Source organism: Pagrus pagrus (genome assembly GCF_965226575.1).
Source record: "Pagrus pagrus genome assembly, chromosome: 19".
Classification (NCBI taxonomy): Eukaryota; Metazoa; Chordata; class Actinopteri; order Spariformes; family Sparidae; genus Pagrus; species Pagrus pagrus.
In genome coordinates this window covers 19,338,177-19,355,627 of record NC_140203.1, presented here as the reverse complement: position 1 = coordinate 19,355,627, position 17,451 = coordinate 19,338,177, and the positions used below count along the sequence as shown (strand labels likewise).

The 17,451-nt window shown below is 40.5% G+C and overlaps 1 protein-coding gene across 2 annotated transcripts in view; it reads right to left on the bottom strand.

Annotated features, from left to right (window-relative positions):
* The window catches only part of phf24 (PHD finger protein 24), a 36,742-nt gene that overhangs the window by 4,069 nt on the left and 15,222 nt on the right, over positions 1 to 17,451 (bottom strand). Inside the window, exons 3-7 of one of the 2 annotated variants that reach the window (XM_084383927.1) lie at positions 16,639 to 16,824; positions 9,562 to 9,640; positions 8,325 to 8,527; positions 6,569 to 6,735; positions 2,444 to 2,476 (exon numbers count right to left, since the gene is read on the bottom strand). In XM_084383927.1, the coding sequence (XP_084240053.1) occupies positions 2,444 to 2,476; positions 6,569 to 6,735; positions 8,325 to 8,527; positions 9,562 to 9,640; positions 16,639 to 16,824 (668 nt within the window). The remainder of the gene's footprint in view (positions 1 to 2,443; positions 2,477 to 6,568; positions 6,736 to 8,324; positions 8,528 to 9,561; positions 9,641 to 16,638; positions 16,825 to 17,451) is intronic. The other variant, XM_084383928.1, reaches the window with a different exon arrangement.

Below are 17,451 nucleotides of genomic sequence, written 5' to 3'. Positions count from 1 at the left end.
TACGTGGCATGCTGATGAGGATGCGCCAGGACCCGTAAAGTCTGGCCGATACAGCTACATGGGATCGATGTTGGGCAGCCGCCCTGTTTACGCCTTGCTAGCTTACATTTCCTTGCCAAAATTCCACTCTTATAGTATGTGTTTCCTGTTTTCATTTAATGGTGTACTTCTTCTGATTATAATTTTAAGAAATCACAGAGATTGATTATTCAAATCAGAAGCGAACAAGTATTTCCTTTTGGGTTTTTGATGCAATTACCTGCTTACCACAGTGCTCTCATTTCCAAACTTTGGACAGCTGACAGAAGAGGTGCATCAATGCTGTTTCTGTCATATCCAGTGTCACACTAGTGATATATATAACTGACACATACACACGGACCACCTTCATCTGTTGGAGGGGGCGGCTGCCAGCCTTGATTAACCCAAACATCTCTGCATCATCTCTCACTGTCAGTCCAAATGAGTTCCACCCTGCCACTGCAGCAGAAGTCACTCACCAGATTTTAATAGGCCAAGTCCAAACAGTGTGATGACATTATTTCAATCTCAATATAATAATGCAATTGATCAATAAATTGCTAATGGTAAATCATCTGCCAATCAACAGCACCATTCTTGATGCTCTATTTTCCATCTTGAGAATACAGATGTTGAACATATGGACTTCTCTAATCAGTGTGTTAGCACAATGTAAATATTGACAAAAATATGTTTTCTTAACCGCTTTTGCTGAGCTTTTGGACCGTTTTCAAACCACCCCCTACACCCTCTCCCAAACCACCTCCACTCCCTTACTGTCCAAGTGTAATGCTTTTATGTGCTAGAGGTCCATATACATTTCTGTGAAGTTCTGTGCGACTACCCATAAAATGTAAACTGCTCAAGCTAGATATACATTTGAAATTGTCAGATAGAAGTTAAAGGTAACATTGTATTTAGAATCAAATAAACCCTTCTCTAGTCTAGAAAACGGTAGACTTGTTCAGTTGATTGTAAAGTGTTGCCCATATATGTACAGGGACTGCTGCGAAACCTAAGCAGCTTAAAAACATCAGAATGTAAAACAGGAAAAAAGAAATGCTGCTTTCGAAAGGTGTTGTTACAGAGCAACAAACTGGCGCAGCCTTGTGCACTTCACTTGCAATCAGGAAAAATGTAATTACAATGTATCGGTACAAAGACCTTCATCTTTCAATAACAACGTTGCGGTACAAAGACCTTCATCTTTCAATAACAACTTTGTGGTACAAAGACCTTTATCGTTCAATAACAACGTTGCAGTAAAAAGACTTTCATCAGAACCTGATGAAAGTCTTTTTACCAAAACGTTATACATTTTTCTTGATTGCAAGTGAATTGGACAATGTGTGGGAGTTTGTTCTGATTTTGTCGACACTTGGTTTTCTCCTACGCATCCGTTGATCCACAGGTGTGCAATAGTTTTGCTCTGTGAAAGGTACTGATACAAAACCACCATTGTGAACCGGCACAACAGTTCCTGTTGCATTTAATGCAGGGTGCTTCATTGAGCTATAAGTGTGACTACAGACAGAGTAAACTCAATGATGGACAGTGGGAGGGTTCAGTTTGAAAAAGCTCCTTCAACTGCATCATGTTCTTCAGAGAAAATGTGCTTTTTTTTCATCTACCAGAAAGTAGCGAGTTAATTTCTTTGTTAAACTTCTGCTTCTGGAGTCAAACAAAAACTTTCAGCGTTGATTCTTTTTTGGCTGTATTTTTCTTTTTGAAGTCAAATCAAATAGGTTATATCAAAATATAGAGCAACACACTTCATATTCACCCAAGTGGCTGTCTTCCACACCTGTATGACTCATGGGTTTTTGATCTTTCAGAGTCAGACGGAAGCTCTTCTGATTAACCTTGTGACTGATGGCTGCTTGAAAAACTTTTCCACTCTTACTCTGTTGCTTGGTAATGTCTGTAATCCCGCCATCAAAGGGAGCAGACTTATTTGATATTTGCTTTTTAATGAGGTTGCCTGAAAGTGTTATGCGTGGACTGGATGCGCACAGTGTGCACATTCACACCCTTTCTGTCCGTAGTGTCCTCTTACATTGATAAGTGAGGCTTTTAAAGCAAAGCTCCCCTGCAGCGAACAAAAGGCTTTCTTTTGATCCCTGTAATTAGAGGCCAGCCTGAATCACATCCCTGCCTCAGCATAACAAGACCTAATCATATGAAGGGCCTCGCATTCTGCTCATTAAAGTTCATTCAAGGATGCAGGATTCTGATTGCTGTATGTTCAGGGAGAGTGTTAAGAGGGTTCTCTCCTTATTTTTTTGAAGTGCATGGGTTAAATTACATATGAAATCTAAAATTGAGGGGTTGTCTGAAAAATACTTCAGGATAGCAGAGTGCTCGAGGGTGTGTAAGTGAGGAAGAAAGGGAGACAAGCCATGCAGTGCTGAGTCACACTCACCCACAATTCATAGGAGAGCAGAGTCCCATGAGTCTGTGGGGAATGCCGCATGTTGAACAGGTGAGAGGGATGGGATGGTACAGCACAGATTTGACAGCACAAGAGGTTAGAAGCAGTAACAAACACGTGCACACAGATACATACGCTTACGATACATACACCTCATTGTATGTAACATGCTTGTACTCACCACACACCACAAAGAGAACTGTTTTAATTTAATTCACTAAATTATATTACCTCCGCCAAGGAAGCTATGTTTTCATCTGTGTCCATCTGTTGGTTGGTTGGTTTGTCAGAAAGCTTACACAAAAACTACTGAACGGATTTCCATGAAACTTAACGTTGCTAATGCTAGCAAACGCTAATGTTGCTAACGCTAGCAAACACTAATGTTGCTAACGCTAGCAAACGCTAATGGAATGCTGGGCGTAAACTGACAAACTCAGCCATATTGACATTATTTTCCACAAATTGAAAACTACCAAGACTCACAGACACTCTATACTATCGGCTCACAAAACCTTGTTCAAAGCTGCAACCAACTGTCGAAATTCTTACACAGAGATAAACCTTTTTAAAATTATTAATTCACGATCATCATAGTGTTTCTAAGGAAAGGAGATATTTTTTCTGCAGCTTTCTAGTAGCTCTGTAGCTTTATTATTACATTAAAATGTTTTTTCAATATGACCTTTAACATTGCAAGGGTGTTTTTTGACATTTTCATAAAATTACCCAAGGAATAATGCATGGATCTTGATTAAAAATATGATGTAGCGTTGCATTTGTGATTGCTGGTCTCTATGAGTGAGCACAATTTGATGGGATCTTAGATCTGCTGATTCATTATGATTAAGCATTTATGGGCAGTTTAAAATTCAGAATGATACAGGGCTTTTGAGTTTGATGTTTTATTAGGCTTGATTGAGTTAAAGGGCCTGTTGAGCCTTGGCGGAGGTATTCACTCTACTCTAGTTTATTGTTGCTACCTACTGTGCAGATTTACTGTATAGAGACAGGAGCTAAAACAGAGCATTTCAGACAGACGGGGAACAGTATGAGAAAACTGATGCATTTTTGTGAAACCTATTCTAGAAGTAACCCAAAATAAAATTATGAACTTATGAACTAAAGATGAGCATAATATGACTCCTTTAATGTAAAACTGTCACTTGTAATCTACTTTTATCTGGAGGATCTGAATACTTTTTAACCACTGACACACACACACACACACACACACACACACACACACACACACACACACAGTGACACAGTCACACAAACACACAGTGAGTACAGACAAATGTAACCTCATCAGAGTCAATCAGAGCGTATTTTCCTTTCATTACTACTCTGATGAGGTCTGTCTGTGAGTGTTAAACTGATAAAGCAGCAGTGATATTTTGTTTTGCAAAATATCACATGTATTGTGCAATATATGAACCATCAGGTTTAGACTACAGAGGATGGACACTATAAAAGCAACAGCTGTACAATTCAGTTATCATCCCGTAGAGACTGCTTTTTTGAAGATCGCCATGTTCAATCTTTGTTCAGACTTCGCCAGAGAGGTGTTGATCCGACCCTGTGGTCATTTTTGAGGCTGCGCTTTGTGTTGAAAGTTGCACCAGATTGTGTTATATTGTGAAATGCATCAAAAATGCTGCCTTTCTCTTGATCCAGTATCAACAAAAAGCTTGGCAAAGTATTTGATGCAGTACGTGTTATTGAGTCCATGCCCTGTAGCCAGTTTGGTCGCCGAACCTTAATAGATCTTGGCCAAACAAAGCACAAACAGTTCTGCGCTGAGTCTGCCTCAGGAGTCTGCAAAATACTGTTTGACTGAGTTCTCAGCAAAAGCATCATAAATCTAATACATGACAAATCACTAACAGCAGGTATTCAGTCATATTCAGCATCAAGTGCCTGCTAACAACATGAGCAGCAGCACAGAATACATTTCAATGAAACATATTGAATATTGAATGAAACATATTACTTTAGTTTTAATATGAGAATTTTTTACTTGTGTTGAGACATTATTTAAGAATGTTGGACTCGAGAGGAGCCAAAATACTCAACATTTTATCGCTGACCACAAGTCCTTATTAACACAGTTGTACTGGTATGAGCATCAACTGCATTCTGTGCCAGTACAAAACAAAGCTGCAGCAACACAGAGAAACAACATCACTATGCCCTGGTTTAACACAGTGACACAATGGGTAGTCAAATACTTTCAGTCTCACGAAATGAGAGGGAGGAAAACGAAAAAGTCCAACTCGATGTGAAGACAGTGACTAGTTCTCCAAAAATGCAGTGAGTTTGTGCTGCATTATCTGGCAATTTTAGTCAAACTAGATACCTGCAGAGTCATAGCTGTGGTTTTTTATTTGGCACTGTCGCCAGAGGACGTGTTAAATCATAAATGCTAACACCGGTGTTGTTAAATTCTTAACTCACTAGGATATCATGTATAATATATGCTAAAAATATAGTTTGGGGCGCTTTTTGTTGCAGTTGTTTGATTTCTGAATATGATCTTCCCTTTCATCATCTTGGAAGCAAAGCTTGATGGAATGCAAACGGTGTAATGGATGTACTATTACACCATAATGGTTCATGCTTGCATTAACTGTAATTTCCATCCTCCAATCTGTAAAGCCAGCAGAAGCTTTGCTGTTTTGCATACACAGACAAAAACAACAAAACATTTTGTTGCCCGTAACTTCAGCAGCTGTTACGATTGAGGCCTGCAATGTCTGAGGTCCTGCGTTCCCCTTATTAAAACTGATTTATGTAGATGTAGCTGAGAGCTACTTTATTGCAGTGAAATTACAGAAGCTAGAGTAGGGATGCCTCATTGATACACAGTACAGTTACTCCCTTCATCTGAGATCAGGGCGCATTGGTGAAATACAATTAGTTAATTAGTTCAGGTTGTGATTTTAGACCTTTTGCTTTAAAGGGAATTTGGCAGTGTGGATTAATAAAATAAATGGATTGCATATTCATTAACGAAGCACGATGGCAAAACTTTAGGCCTGCAATAACTTTTCGCCCGAAACATGTTGTGAATGCAACACTGGCGTATCATTATATTGTATTAGATTTTGCTCACTGCGGCAGCAGAAAGGAGAGCAGTAAGAGTGACCGACGCAGTAAAGAAGTGGGGCGTCCAGCCAAACAATCATCTGAATCTCGCTAGGCTCGTTCGAGCCACGAGGAGCTGCAGAATTATGTACATCTCTGTTGTTTTATCACCTCGAGTGACCATTTCTTACATTGTAGAATTGTTTTCAAATTGTCATTCAATACTTGTCATAACGCTAGCTAGCAAAGTTAGGCAGTACAGTATGCTTGGCGCATACTAGAAGTCAGCCATTTTTATGTTGTTTATTATTTATTTACTTATTTTTAACTAACAACTACCAGGACTGTTACCACGTGAAACCAAGGGCATTATAATATTGGCTCACAAACCAACTGTAAAATTACTGTAAAACTGTAAACAAAACAATCATTTTGGGCCTGACACATTTTTTTAAATGATTAATTCACAATCACAATTATGTTTTCAAGGAGAAGTGATGCTACTAGCTCTGTAAATGTTTGTTTTTTATTTGTCTACTTAAAATCCACGACCTTTAACTAGTAGAAACAGATCTAGAGTCATTGCTAACTTGGTTCTTGCAGGTTGAGTGAAATTGATTTCTCAAACAAGTTTTCTGTCGGAGGAATATTTCAATTGATTTATCGTTTGATATATTCGGTGAGTAAAACGGTGTGTCATCTGTAAAGCAAAGAAAATGGACACAGTTACTGTCGATTATGTCGACCACAGGAGGCAAAATGTAGTGAGAAAAGAACACAGCTTGTAATCTTTCTTCCAGACTGTCTAACTGTCTCTATTCCCCTAGCAGCCAAATCTTTATTCCTCTGCCAGCTGCAGTTTGCATAAAGATGAGATCCTAACTCCCTGAACTCCTGCCATACTTGTAAATGGAAAGACATGGAATACTTTTGTTTTCTCAGAGTTTTCAAACTGATGCTCTAGGTTTAAATATTACCATGTAGTGTTGGGCATAGGATTTACTGACTCTCCTTTGGTTTGCTCACCTCACATTGCAAGACTGCGAGTCTTTGTTGAGCTTCTGGAACCAGGACTGCTGGGCCTGGCGGCATTCTGCTCTTGAGATCACGCCGTCTTTATCCAGGGCCAGACCCAGGAACACTGATCGTGCCTTGTCTCTCTCCTTGCCGGTCATCAGACGCACCAGTGAGTTCTGGGACAAATAAAATTCAAACACTGTTAGATTAGCTGGCCTGGATCTACTCATTTAAATTACTTGTATCCATTCCCCTTCTACGCCTTTTGTTATTGCTGTAATTTAAGGGCCTGTAAAAGGTATTTTTAGGGCCTATTTCTCTGGCCTGAATCATTCCCAATCACATTAGCACTGTCTGACATAATCGGCTAGTGCTGCTTCACCCCGTGCTACCCCAGAGACACACACAGTCCATAAATTGCAAGTTTAATCTCCCAAACCTAAAACAAAGCACACTATTAAACTGCTGTGTGGTGATCAAATGTCGATAAAAATTCGTAATTCAGGCACGTAGATGCAAGCCTGAATTTTTTGTAGCATTTGCCCCTGAGCCATTCTATCAAACGAAGGTATTCTTTGATCCGTGCTCCTGCACTCTTTACAACACTGATTAGAGAGTAATTTGGCTGACCAGACGAAGGTGTGCCTTTGTCAGACACTCAGCCAACAAGGCTTGACGATAGATCAATTTGTAAAGCTGAATTTGGAATTCTGCCCTTGGGATGTTTAAGAGAGGCTCGTAAATCTTCTGTTTTTCTGCATGTTATGTGATGTTTTGGTCACTGCAATTGCTGAACTCTGGCATGGTATTTTAATGCATGTAAACACCATTAATTTGGTTATGAATTATTGCAGGACAGTCTGTTCTTGTGTGGTGAGACCAGGCAAACCTTTTATCTACTTGCTCTATAACACAAAAAGAATTAAATATTGTTGCCTAAAGCAAATGCCAGATATTCTGAGGCGAGTGTTTAAAACTGAAGTGGACAGAATGTAAGCTGGATAATACCCTCTGAGGCTCCACATGCCATGATTGTAATGGATGTTGTCGGTCAGGGGCTACTTAGCCTCTTCTATAGCACCAACAGCACATTTACTGTATAGAGCCCAATAATAGCCCCAAATCCCAATATTTCCTCTTAGTTAACTCTTGTAGATCTTGTATACTTGTATTTTTATACTTCTTCATCTGTAGTACGACAAGTCCCACATTGTGAAAATACTCTACTACAAGTTAAAGTCCTGCGATCAAAACCTAACAACAATATACAATATCTAAGAATTAACTAAAATTATCAACATAAAATGAAGAAACAACAGTTTTGATGTCATGACGTCTATGTATTGTATTGCAGAGATATATACTGAAGCTAGCATGCCAACCAGCAAGCTCCTGCCAAAGCACCTGTATAAGCGGTATATACAAGACTTAACCCTCCAATGGTACTCTGAGTTTGAACTCTGGAACCGCTAGCTGCACAGCTAATTTAGATAACTAGCTAACAGGAGCTACAGAAAGCTCAGTTAGCCCCTATTTCTTTGAAGTATGACTTTGCCAGGTGGCTAATTCTTGCATAATGCACCTTTAGGCACTGTACTTGAGTGAATGTACTTAGTTACATTCAACCACTGTGTACGAGTTATAGCTAGGTTTTAATTTAGGAATTTCAGGGTGCTATTGGATGCTGCAGCAAAATCAAGACGTACATAAGCTGTTTTATAACTATGTTTGGAATATATTCCATTTCCTCATTGTAATACTTCACCTCTGAGCGTAACTTCCTCAACACAGCCAGTGACTCATAGTAGAGGAAGTCCGACCATTCGATCTGACCCTTCTTCTCAGGATCCAGCGCTGCAAACTGGGCCAGGACCTCCTCCTCTTGCTCGTCAGTCAGGTCCTTATCGAACAGCTGCTTGGATGCAAAGTGGCGGTACTGCAGCAGCTCATCTGACACCAGGCATGACTCTACAGCGGCAAGGAACAATTCATCACATCAGACCTAATTAGTCACCGAGCAGTCTTCCAGATATAATTAACTGATCGTGACTCATTCTCTACAAAAGCAAAGACCACCTCCCACTGATTGCCCTCCATCCAAGCTGCGCAATAATAACCACACTTTTGGAAGTAGACAAGCGCGAGGGCAAATAATTAAATAACTCTGACAATCCAATAAAAAAATTCAGGGGAACAAAAGTTTCTGCAGTTGACTTCTCTGTGAGGTGATTTCAGACCAGTGTTCACCGCTGAGCTTAATGTGTTTCTTCTGCTATACAGTATGTCGGACTGAAATTTCACTGGCCCGATAAACCAGGCGGGGATGTAAAGAGATGGAAGAAGAAAGCAAACTTAAAAAAGATGCAGTGTCAGGGAACAGGGGCCTCTTAACAAATTAATTTGGTTGGCAGGAGAATGTAAGACAATCGAGACACGCAAAATGTTCCCTTCATCAACCCTTTCTTTTACGACACATGGTGGGAAGAAGATAAAATGGAAGTTTTTCAAAGGCACAAATCAAACCAAGGGTTGTCGTTTCAATGTATTATGGTCCTTTTCTTTATAAGCAAGAAACAATCTGTACTAGTTAGCTAGCCAGCTAGCTAATGATGCATTTTTATTGTAGATTTGTCACATTGTGATTACACCAGGTTTGCCACAGTAGCCCTGGAGAAATCACCACAGCGGAAGGAGGCGTGTTGGACATGTCTGGTTGCCTCTGTTTACATCAACACCACTGACGACTACTGATGATGTGTGAGGGTCTTAAAGGGTTGCACCATTTTAATAGGAGGTGATTTCATCCACCACCCCTTTTAACTCTGTTCTGAGTTCACCAAAGTCATCACAATTGAGATATTTGAACTCGGACCAATCCACCAAACAAAATCACCATCCCTGAACTTATATAACACATTCCATAACTGCCAGATGCTTGTTGACATGGACTGCCTCCTGCATTTCAACAAAATGTATTTTCTAACCAGGATTCAGTGACTCACCTGGTATGATCTTGCACTGCTTGAAGGTCTCCATGAGGCTGTACATCTCTTCCTCCGTCAGGAGCAGATTCAGATTATCCTGCAGCAAAAGGGTGAGACGAGATTAAGAATTACACTTAATAAAGAAGTGATGCTCAGCCAATTTCTTTTATAGTCAAGCGGCGCATTACATGATTTTTAATGAGTGAGTTTGCTCTTATTATGCACTGTCCCAATTGTACCTCCTGCAATTAGCCATGAGCTTACAAAGTAGTGGATCATGAATCCATTTCAGCAAATCTGCTGTTTCCCAGGTGATTCACATGATGTGCTGTTCTAACACTCTTTTAATAATTGCATCATTAGTAAAAGAAAGCCTGTAAGAAAGGGGTGATTTCCAGTTACTTTCAATTAAGACTTTTAAGTGCAGAGTGCCATAAGGCTTGATTTTTCATACATTGTCATCTAACAGAGAAATAAACTAATTGCAAAAATATGCAATGTGCATTGCTGATACATGCTAATGCACAGTATCATGTTTTATCATGTTTCATGTCTCATTCATCCATTTTACGTCAAATACTGACACACTGGGATGGTGGCCGACCCGTCCGAAACCGTCTATATGTATCAGTATTTGACAAGTTGGGAATGAAACTCAAAAATCATCTTTTCTTACAAACACGACCTTTAAATGTAAGAATTGGCCTCCTGTTAAAGCATACTCAAAACCAATACAGGGCAACATACCACTAGAGTAACCACTAACTGTAGCTGCCGTTAGCTAGTTAGCTCAGTGAGCTGTGCAGCTAGCGGTCCGGACTGGGGGCTTGGAAAGTGTTGGTGTTTATATCAATAGCACAGGAGTTTTGGACCAGGATGGGCTGGGGCTAGCTGGTTCGCATGCTAACTTGATATCTAACTAGATATCTCTTCAACACATTGCACAGACCTCATAATCTCATAGTCAAAAATTCTTACATACTGTCCCTTTAACTTTACTTGAAATACACAAAACCCTGATTTAACTTATATGTATATATATGTAAGTGTTTCAAAACATTACGTGGCTAAATCGGCATTTTTGGGCAGAGTTACAGAAAATGAAAAGACATCTGACTACATCAGTCTGCTGTAAAGGTGTCTGTAATGTGCTGTATTTCTTCCCAGCCTGCTGTAGACATCAGTAATTCCACAGGCAAGGGAAATCACAGGAGACATTGATTTGAATATTTATATTTGTATTTTATTTCTACATTATTTATCAGATAAGTGGCATGATTCAACTTTAATGTTCCCTTTGGGATTATTGAGGTGAATCAATTCCAGTTTGTTTACATCGCTCTTAATCACCGCTGCAATCTGTCAGGACTTCATAAAATCCACATTATGCAATCTGAACAAAAACGCCGCCCACCCATAGGGAAAAATAATTAAAAAAACACACTCAACTGCAGAAAGGATATGTAATAAAAAGGACGGATATAAATTAGATTATCACAGACAAAAATTAGTAATGCTTAAGTATGGATTATAGCAACAAGAAGATATTTTGTGTGTATTTGTGGTTGGACTGTAAGTTGAGGGAGCTGATTAAAACACCTTCGCCCACACACTGCTCCTGACTGGACTCCACATCTTTTCCCCAGTCTTTACTATGCAGGAAGGTTTCTTTCACCCACAAACAAACAAGGCCACATGGCCTCATTATATCAGGCACTGGCAGCTGAACATGTGCGCCAACAAGCTGTGTGATGTCCTCCTGCATTTCTTCAAGCTGTCATCAAGATCACAGTAACTGCCAACACCCCGCTGCCCCACTGTCCGCAGCATTTTTAGAGATCAAGCCTGTGGACTGGATGTGAAGCTAATTATTCATTCATTTATTTATTTGCACTGCCTTGAATTCTGCTCACTCATATCTAGGTGCGGTAATCGCGTGGTTGTGCAAAATGTATATTGATATTTTGAGCCACCCTGGTTGAGTTTCTGCCCCATGTGCTGAGGTTTGAAGCTGGAGGTTTGAGTCCACCTTTTGATTGTTGCTGAAGTGAGTCCAAGAAAGACGTTGTAACAGCTTTAACAAAAAACTGAATGTTAAGAAGAGATTTCACAAATACTTTCATTCAGGTTCCTCGAACACATCTTGATGATTGATTGATTGATTGATTGATTGATTGACTGGCAACTGTAAAGACAATGGATAGTTTAATCTGGAGGGATACTGGACCATAATTCAAGGTAAAACAATAGCTTCAATAACCGATTAGCTTCCATTAGACAACAGCTAACGTTAGCATTCAACCATATTCTAGCTAACGTTATTGTTTGATAGTGTTACATGATGTGATCAGGAAAGATGTAATTCAAAAGTTTCAGCACACATGTTGGAGACATTTGTGTAAACCTGAAAGTGAACTACACAAACTGTAATCAAACGGTAATGTTAGCTAAGTGGCTGAATGCTAACAGTAGCTAACAAGTTATGAAATATGTTGTTTTACCACAAAATATGGCCCAATGTGCCTCCAGATTTTCACTATCCGTCATATTTTCAGTTGGGGTGCTGTAAAATGACAAACGACTTGCAACCTAGAACACAGCAGCGTTACATTATCACGTAATTTTCCCACTCTAAGCTGTACATTGGAGGAAAATGGCTGCTGTGTGAATAAGATCTATTGACGTCTTTTGGGTACATTTTGCTCGGTGGGTAAAAGGATACAGGGATCTCACTGACATGAAGAATCTCACTCATGATTTTTCTTTCAAGGTGAAAAAAGATGAAAGACTGAACCAGGATAATGGACTCACGTCCTGTCTGCAGCACTCCAGAAAAGAATGGGGATACAGTCTGGGACACTGTGTCCTTGTTAAAATTTTGATATATGTCATTATAACAGAGTGGAACTGTTAGTATGAAGTGCCTTAGCTGAGTGAGAGCTATGGCCACACAGGGCCATCGCTGTCACACTGAGAAACACTTCATGCTTTCTTCTACATTGTTTGTACTCGTCCTCTGGTCGCTGCTGTCTGCACTTTATCAAGGCCACCAAACACTGATACAGTTTAAGATAGGACAGCCTCTTCAGAGCAAAATATAGCATTAGGAACAGAGAACTGGTACCGCAGATGCCTTCAAATCTAGTCCAGTCACCAGAATAAATATACCACCGTATCACCATCCACGTTATTTGTATATGACTTGACTTTCATGTCAGGAGGTGGAGGGGACAGTGCTGCTGCCGAGTGAGAGACGACTGTTCGAGATGGCATTTGAATATTTGTAAGGATGGAACCACTGGATATATTTAACAAGACGTCAGGACATTTTCCCACCATGTCAGTGGCAATAAAACCGGAGATTTCTGACAAGACATTGGGATAATTTGAGGTAAAAAACAAACATCTTTAACAAGATTTCCAGATTGCGGTGGCGAAAGAACCAGTTAAGCCAAAAATGGATCTTTTGACCAAAGTGGTTTCATTGAGTGCTGCAGGGATGACTTATTTTTGTAGGCTAACCTGGAAGTTAGGTTTGCCCTGGTTCCTAGATGTAAAAAGCTGGCAAGTTAGAGTTAGAAGATAATGTGCAACTTAATTCTGCCAGTAAAGATGGACTAGTGAGTAGATGAGTCTACATGTTCGGCGTGATGACCTTTAATGTGCCCAACATCCTCTGTAGTCTCACTTAGCCACTTGTTAGCAACCGCCCGTTCAATTAACAGACATTAATGCTTTTAACGACTTTGAGATGAGGGAACTGGAAATGCAGAAAATGCTCGTTTTTCCAGGTTGCCGCACTCTAAAAGCACAGCGTCGTCACGTCATAAAATTGAAAATCCAACATATCAATGTAATTTTACTTAGCCACATGTGCATCATATTCAAAATGATCTGCCATGTCCCTGTGGACCTATACATGCAGCACTCTGAAGGCTGTAAATCCACTCACCATTATCCCTCTTATCTATTCCACCTCTGTTTCATTCTTTTATTGTTTTTTGAGTCATTAGTAATACATTTCCTACAGTGCTCAGCGTGCGGCAATTCATAAAGTATTATCTGTATGTGTCTATCATTTGAAAAACGAGATGAGAATCAACAACGAGAGCCAGACGAGCCTGCCATCATCCGCAAACTGCTTCCTTTGTTTGTTTCACGCCACACATCGTTTCTGTACATTTTTGTGTTATGTTCATCGAGCGTTACTATAATTATATGGTTATGTCTAAAACGTGTAACCTTGAAAGTGATTTAAGGATTTATGCAACACCTCATGACAGCACCTGGAAAATAGCTTCTTAAGGATAAAAAAGGCCTCATGGGGGGAGGAAGTGTAATAATATCAACACATTCTAATCTTATTCTGGCAGCTGGCATAAATAGTTCTTTGTGGCTGTCCTGTTCAGAAATATGACAGCATTGATTGCGTGTTCAAACGGCTTTAAATATTCCAAATTTAGCCGCAGTGGCAGAGCAGACATATGCTTCTTGCTCACATCAAAGTTGCAAAAGTCAATAAGTCGACGTCATCGATGAATCAGACGGCTGGCGTGATGTGAAATTAGGTCATGAAATAAGAGAATTAGCACCCAACCTTGTCTTTCCTTGTGCCTGTGAAACATTCAAGACACTTTTTTTTTCGCAAGCTCCACTCTCGTTATCCTCGTTCCCAGCTGCAGCAGAAGCAGACGTTTTCTTTGAATACGCTCTGATAAGCTTGGACACACCAGTTTCCCAGGAACATCTCGTAGCTAAAGAGTCAGATATTTTTCTCAGGAGTTGATGGAGACGAACCAGAGTAAAAATGAGACTGAATGTCGGACTCATATTCATCAATGTGGACATAAATAACTCAAAATGTCTGTGTCATTCATACATCCTGCTATAAATGCGCTCTTTAACGCTCTTTTACAACCTCCTCCTTGACCAAAACATGACCCGGGCATTAAAACGAAGTGAGTACTGTTAAGAGGGGTCACCTGTGTTCATGAACCCCCCACCCCTGAGTTTGATTGGCTACCACTCGGCCATACATGCAGCAGTCCTGCTTTGAAGGCTGACTGTAAATCCAGTCCATCTGAGTCCATCTGCCAGCAGCCAGTCTCCAGTGCCTGTGTGAAATGAAATGTCAGATGCGACAGAAGGGGGGGATTTGTAACAGCTGAGTGACGCGTGCTGACCAAAAAAAGCTGCTTTCTTTCACTATCAAGACTAGAACCCACGATTTAAATAAAACATTTCTCCCTCTGTCTCCATCTCCCTCATTGTATTGTCTCATTCCGCCCCCATTCACAAACACACACACCAGCCAGCCAGCCAAAGAAAGAGGACCTTTCAGTGTCCTCCCTCAGATTGTGTGAAAACATCCCCCTCTAAACACAACTTTGGCAAATGTTGTCTCTTCTCAGGCCTGCTGAAAGACAGCGAAGCCCCCACTTCACTTTGAAGGCTCCTCCAGCGAAAGCACTCTTCGGCTGTTTATGGCTCGATTAAAACAGATTGCATTATGCCTCTAACCGGGCGGTGATCACCAGAGAGTCATTGGCTCTGGCGTTTCGCCTTGAATGCCTGATGAGAGGCCGGGAGTTTGTTTTATTATTTTGAAAAAGTCGAAAAACTCTTCCAGCATTTTGCTCATACATAGTGTTTACCACACAACAAGGACGGTCCATTTTACAGCAATTCTCGCGCATTAAAAAGACAATTACAATTTGAAAGAGTGTAATTTTCACATTGCAACAGCCACAGTTTTAATTATAACTTGCATAACAGTCTATTAACAAGCTGCAGCGAGTGGAAGTTTGAGGCAGCAACAGTTAATTTGCTGCCATGACAACTGTCGCTGGCAACTCACTCAGCGGGAGCTAATTAATGTGGCTAACACCCTGACATTTAAAGGACATAGAGCCATCGTTAGCTAAATTACCTTTACCTGCGCTCTGTCAAAATGTGTGCTCTGAAAAAAAGGACTGCTGACTGTTGTATGGCTGTTTTATGGCTGTTGTATGGCTGTTGACTTCCAGCACTGCAGGCTGTGATACAGCAGTTATCCTGTGAAGCTAAGAGGTGTCGTCAGTGAGATGTCAAAACTTTGTCAGACATGATTAACAGAAGTTTGTCATTACAACTATAACTGTACGGTTGGCTTTAATTAATATAATGCAACTTTTGAATGCCACGCTCAGTGTTATATCTTAGTAAATACATAGACGATGACTCCTATTGACTGCTTTAGGAAAAGAACCCTGGGAGCAAAATTGCATTGTATTTTATCTGATTCTGTTTGTGTAGAAACAAGTTAAGCTAAGCTACAAGATAAGAAATCAATCCCAATTTTTGTTTTTATATTGTTTATGAATTAACAGCATGAAAGTGGACTCTTTAAACTGGTAGATTTAGGACTATCTTAGCAGCGAGTTATACGCAATAATAACTCTTCTCTGTAGCATGCAGATGTCCTGAGTCACCCAGTCACGATGCTAAATGCTAAATGTTTAATTTGGATTCACTCAAGAAGCTGCACTATTTATAATGCTCTTAAGTAGCAGGGTGGGGTACAATAAGGTTTGCTGCTGATCTTGGTTACATGGGGTTCAAATGCTCTGAGCAAGATAGTCAGTCAGTGCTACTAACATTGTGAAACAATTGAGATTTGGCAAGATTCAGGAACCAAAACTACTTGGATAGGTTTTGGAAAAATTGAGTTGTATTAAGTCATTTATGTAGTTAACCTACTTATGTAGCATAATTACATAAGTAGGGGGAAGAAGTCCTGTGTATGACCCATCCAAAAACCCCAACCACCCACTGACTTGGAATTTCCTGGCTCTTTTTAGGACTGCACTAGAGTGGCGCCTCAAGAAGTAACACTAGTCAACTAACCAGACAGCTGTATTTAACGCATTGGGAGTGAGAACAGGCTATTTTGAGTGAGAAAGGGGATAAAATGGTGACGAAAAACAGTTGAATCAAGAGAAAGACAAACACAATGACTATTTTCTGGTATGAAGGCCTATTTATGCATTGACATTTATGAAACCTACATGTTTGTTGTCCAGGAAGAGATGGTGGGAGTGAGCTGTCCAGACTTACACAATAGTAGCAGCTCCAGCCAGTAACAGTGTGGGCTGTATCTCTCATCTCCTGCAGGGCCTCGGCACGCAGGTAGCCCAGCTCCCTCAGGCAGCCATCGTGGAACACCCGTGTGCAGATCCTGCAGGGGTAAAGGTCGTCGGCCGTCCACACCTCGCACACGTCACACATCTCATCGCTCGTGGGCTGAGGTTAAAAAAAGAGTGTGTGAGTCAAAGATTTTTGTTGCCAACTTGATCAATCGTTTGATTCGGCGGACAGAGGATTACGAACACTGCTTTATCTCCTGTCCATCAAAGCTCTGAGGTGAGGAGAGGAATGATGCATCAGTCCATCGGCGGTAGGAGTTTGGTTTTATAATGTAATAGTAGTTTGTCTTGTGTTCTTTGCTCATGGTCTGAGATAGATCACTGAGATAGTTTTGACTTTGACATGAAGACTGATATCTGTGCCCTTGTCCAACATGCGTACATTATCATTCCCTCTCCAGCTTTCCTGTAGACTCAATTTTCAGCCATGACGCACTCAGCTGTCAGGCCAAGGAAAATGACTGCAGAACGCTTGACTGGCTAACCGAGCCCAGACACTGTCAGTTTCCATCCTTGAGGTTTTCTGTCTCTATTGCAGTGCCGCAGCACCGGCTTCAGGGCTGTGGACACATAACAGATGGGACCTTGTCAAACTTCCTCAGTCACAGCTTACCTTATAGTTATGGCCCACCTTATGTGACCTAATGGTGCTACAGGGTTCCTCCATTGGAGTCCCATTTAAAATGAGATGTAGGCTTTCAATTGGGACTATAACTCACGGAGA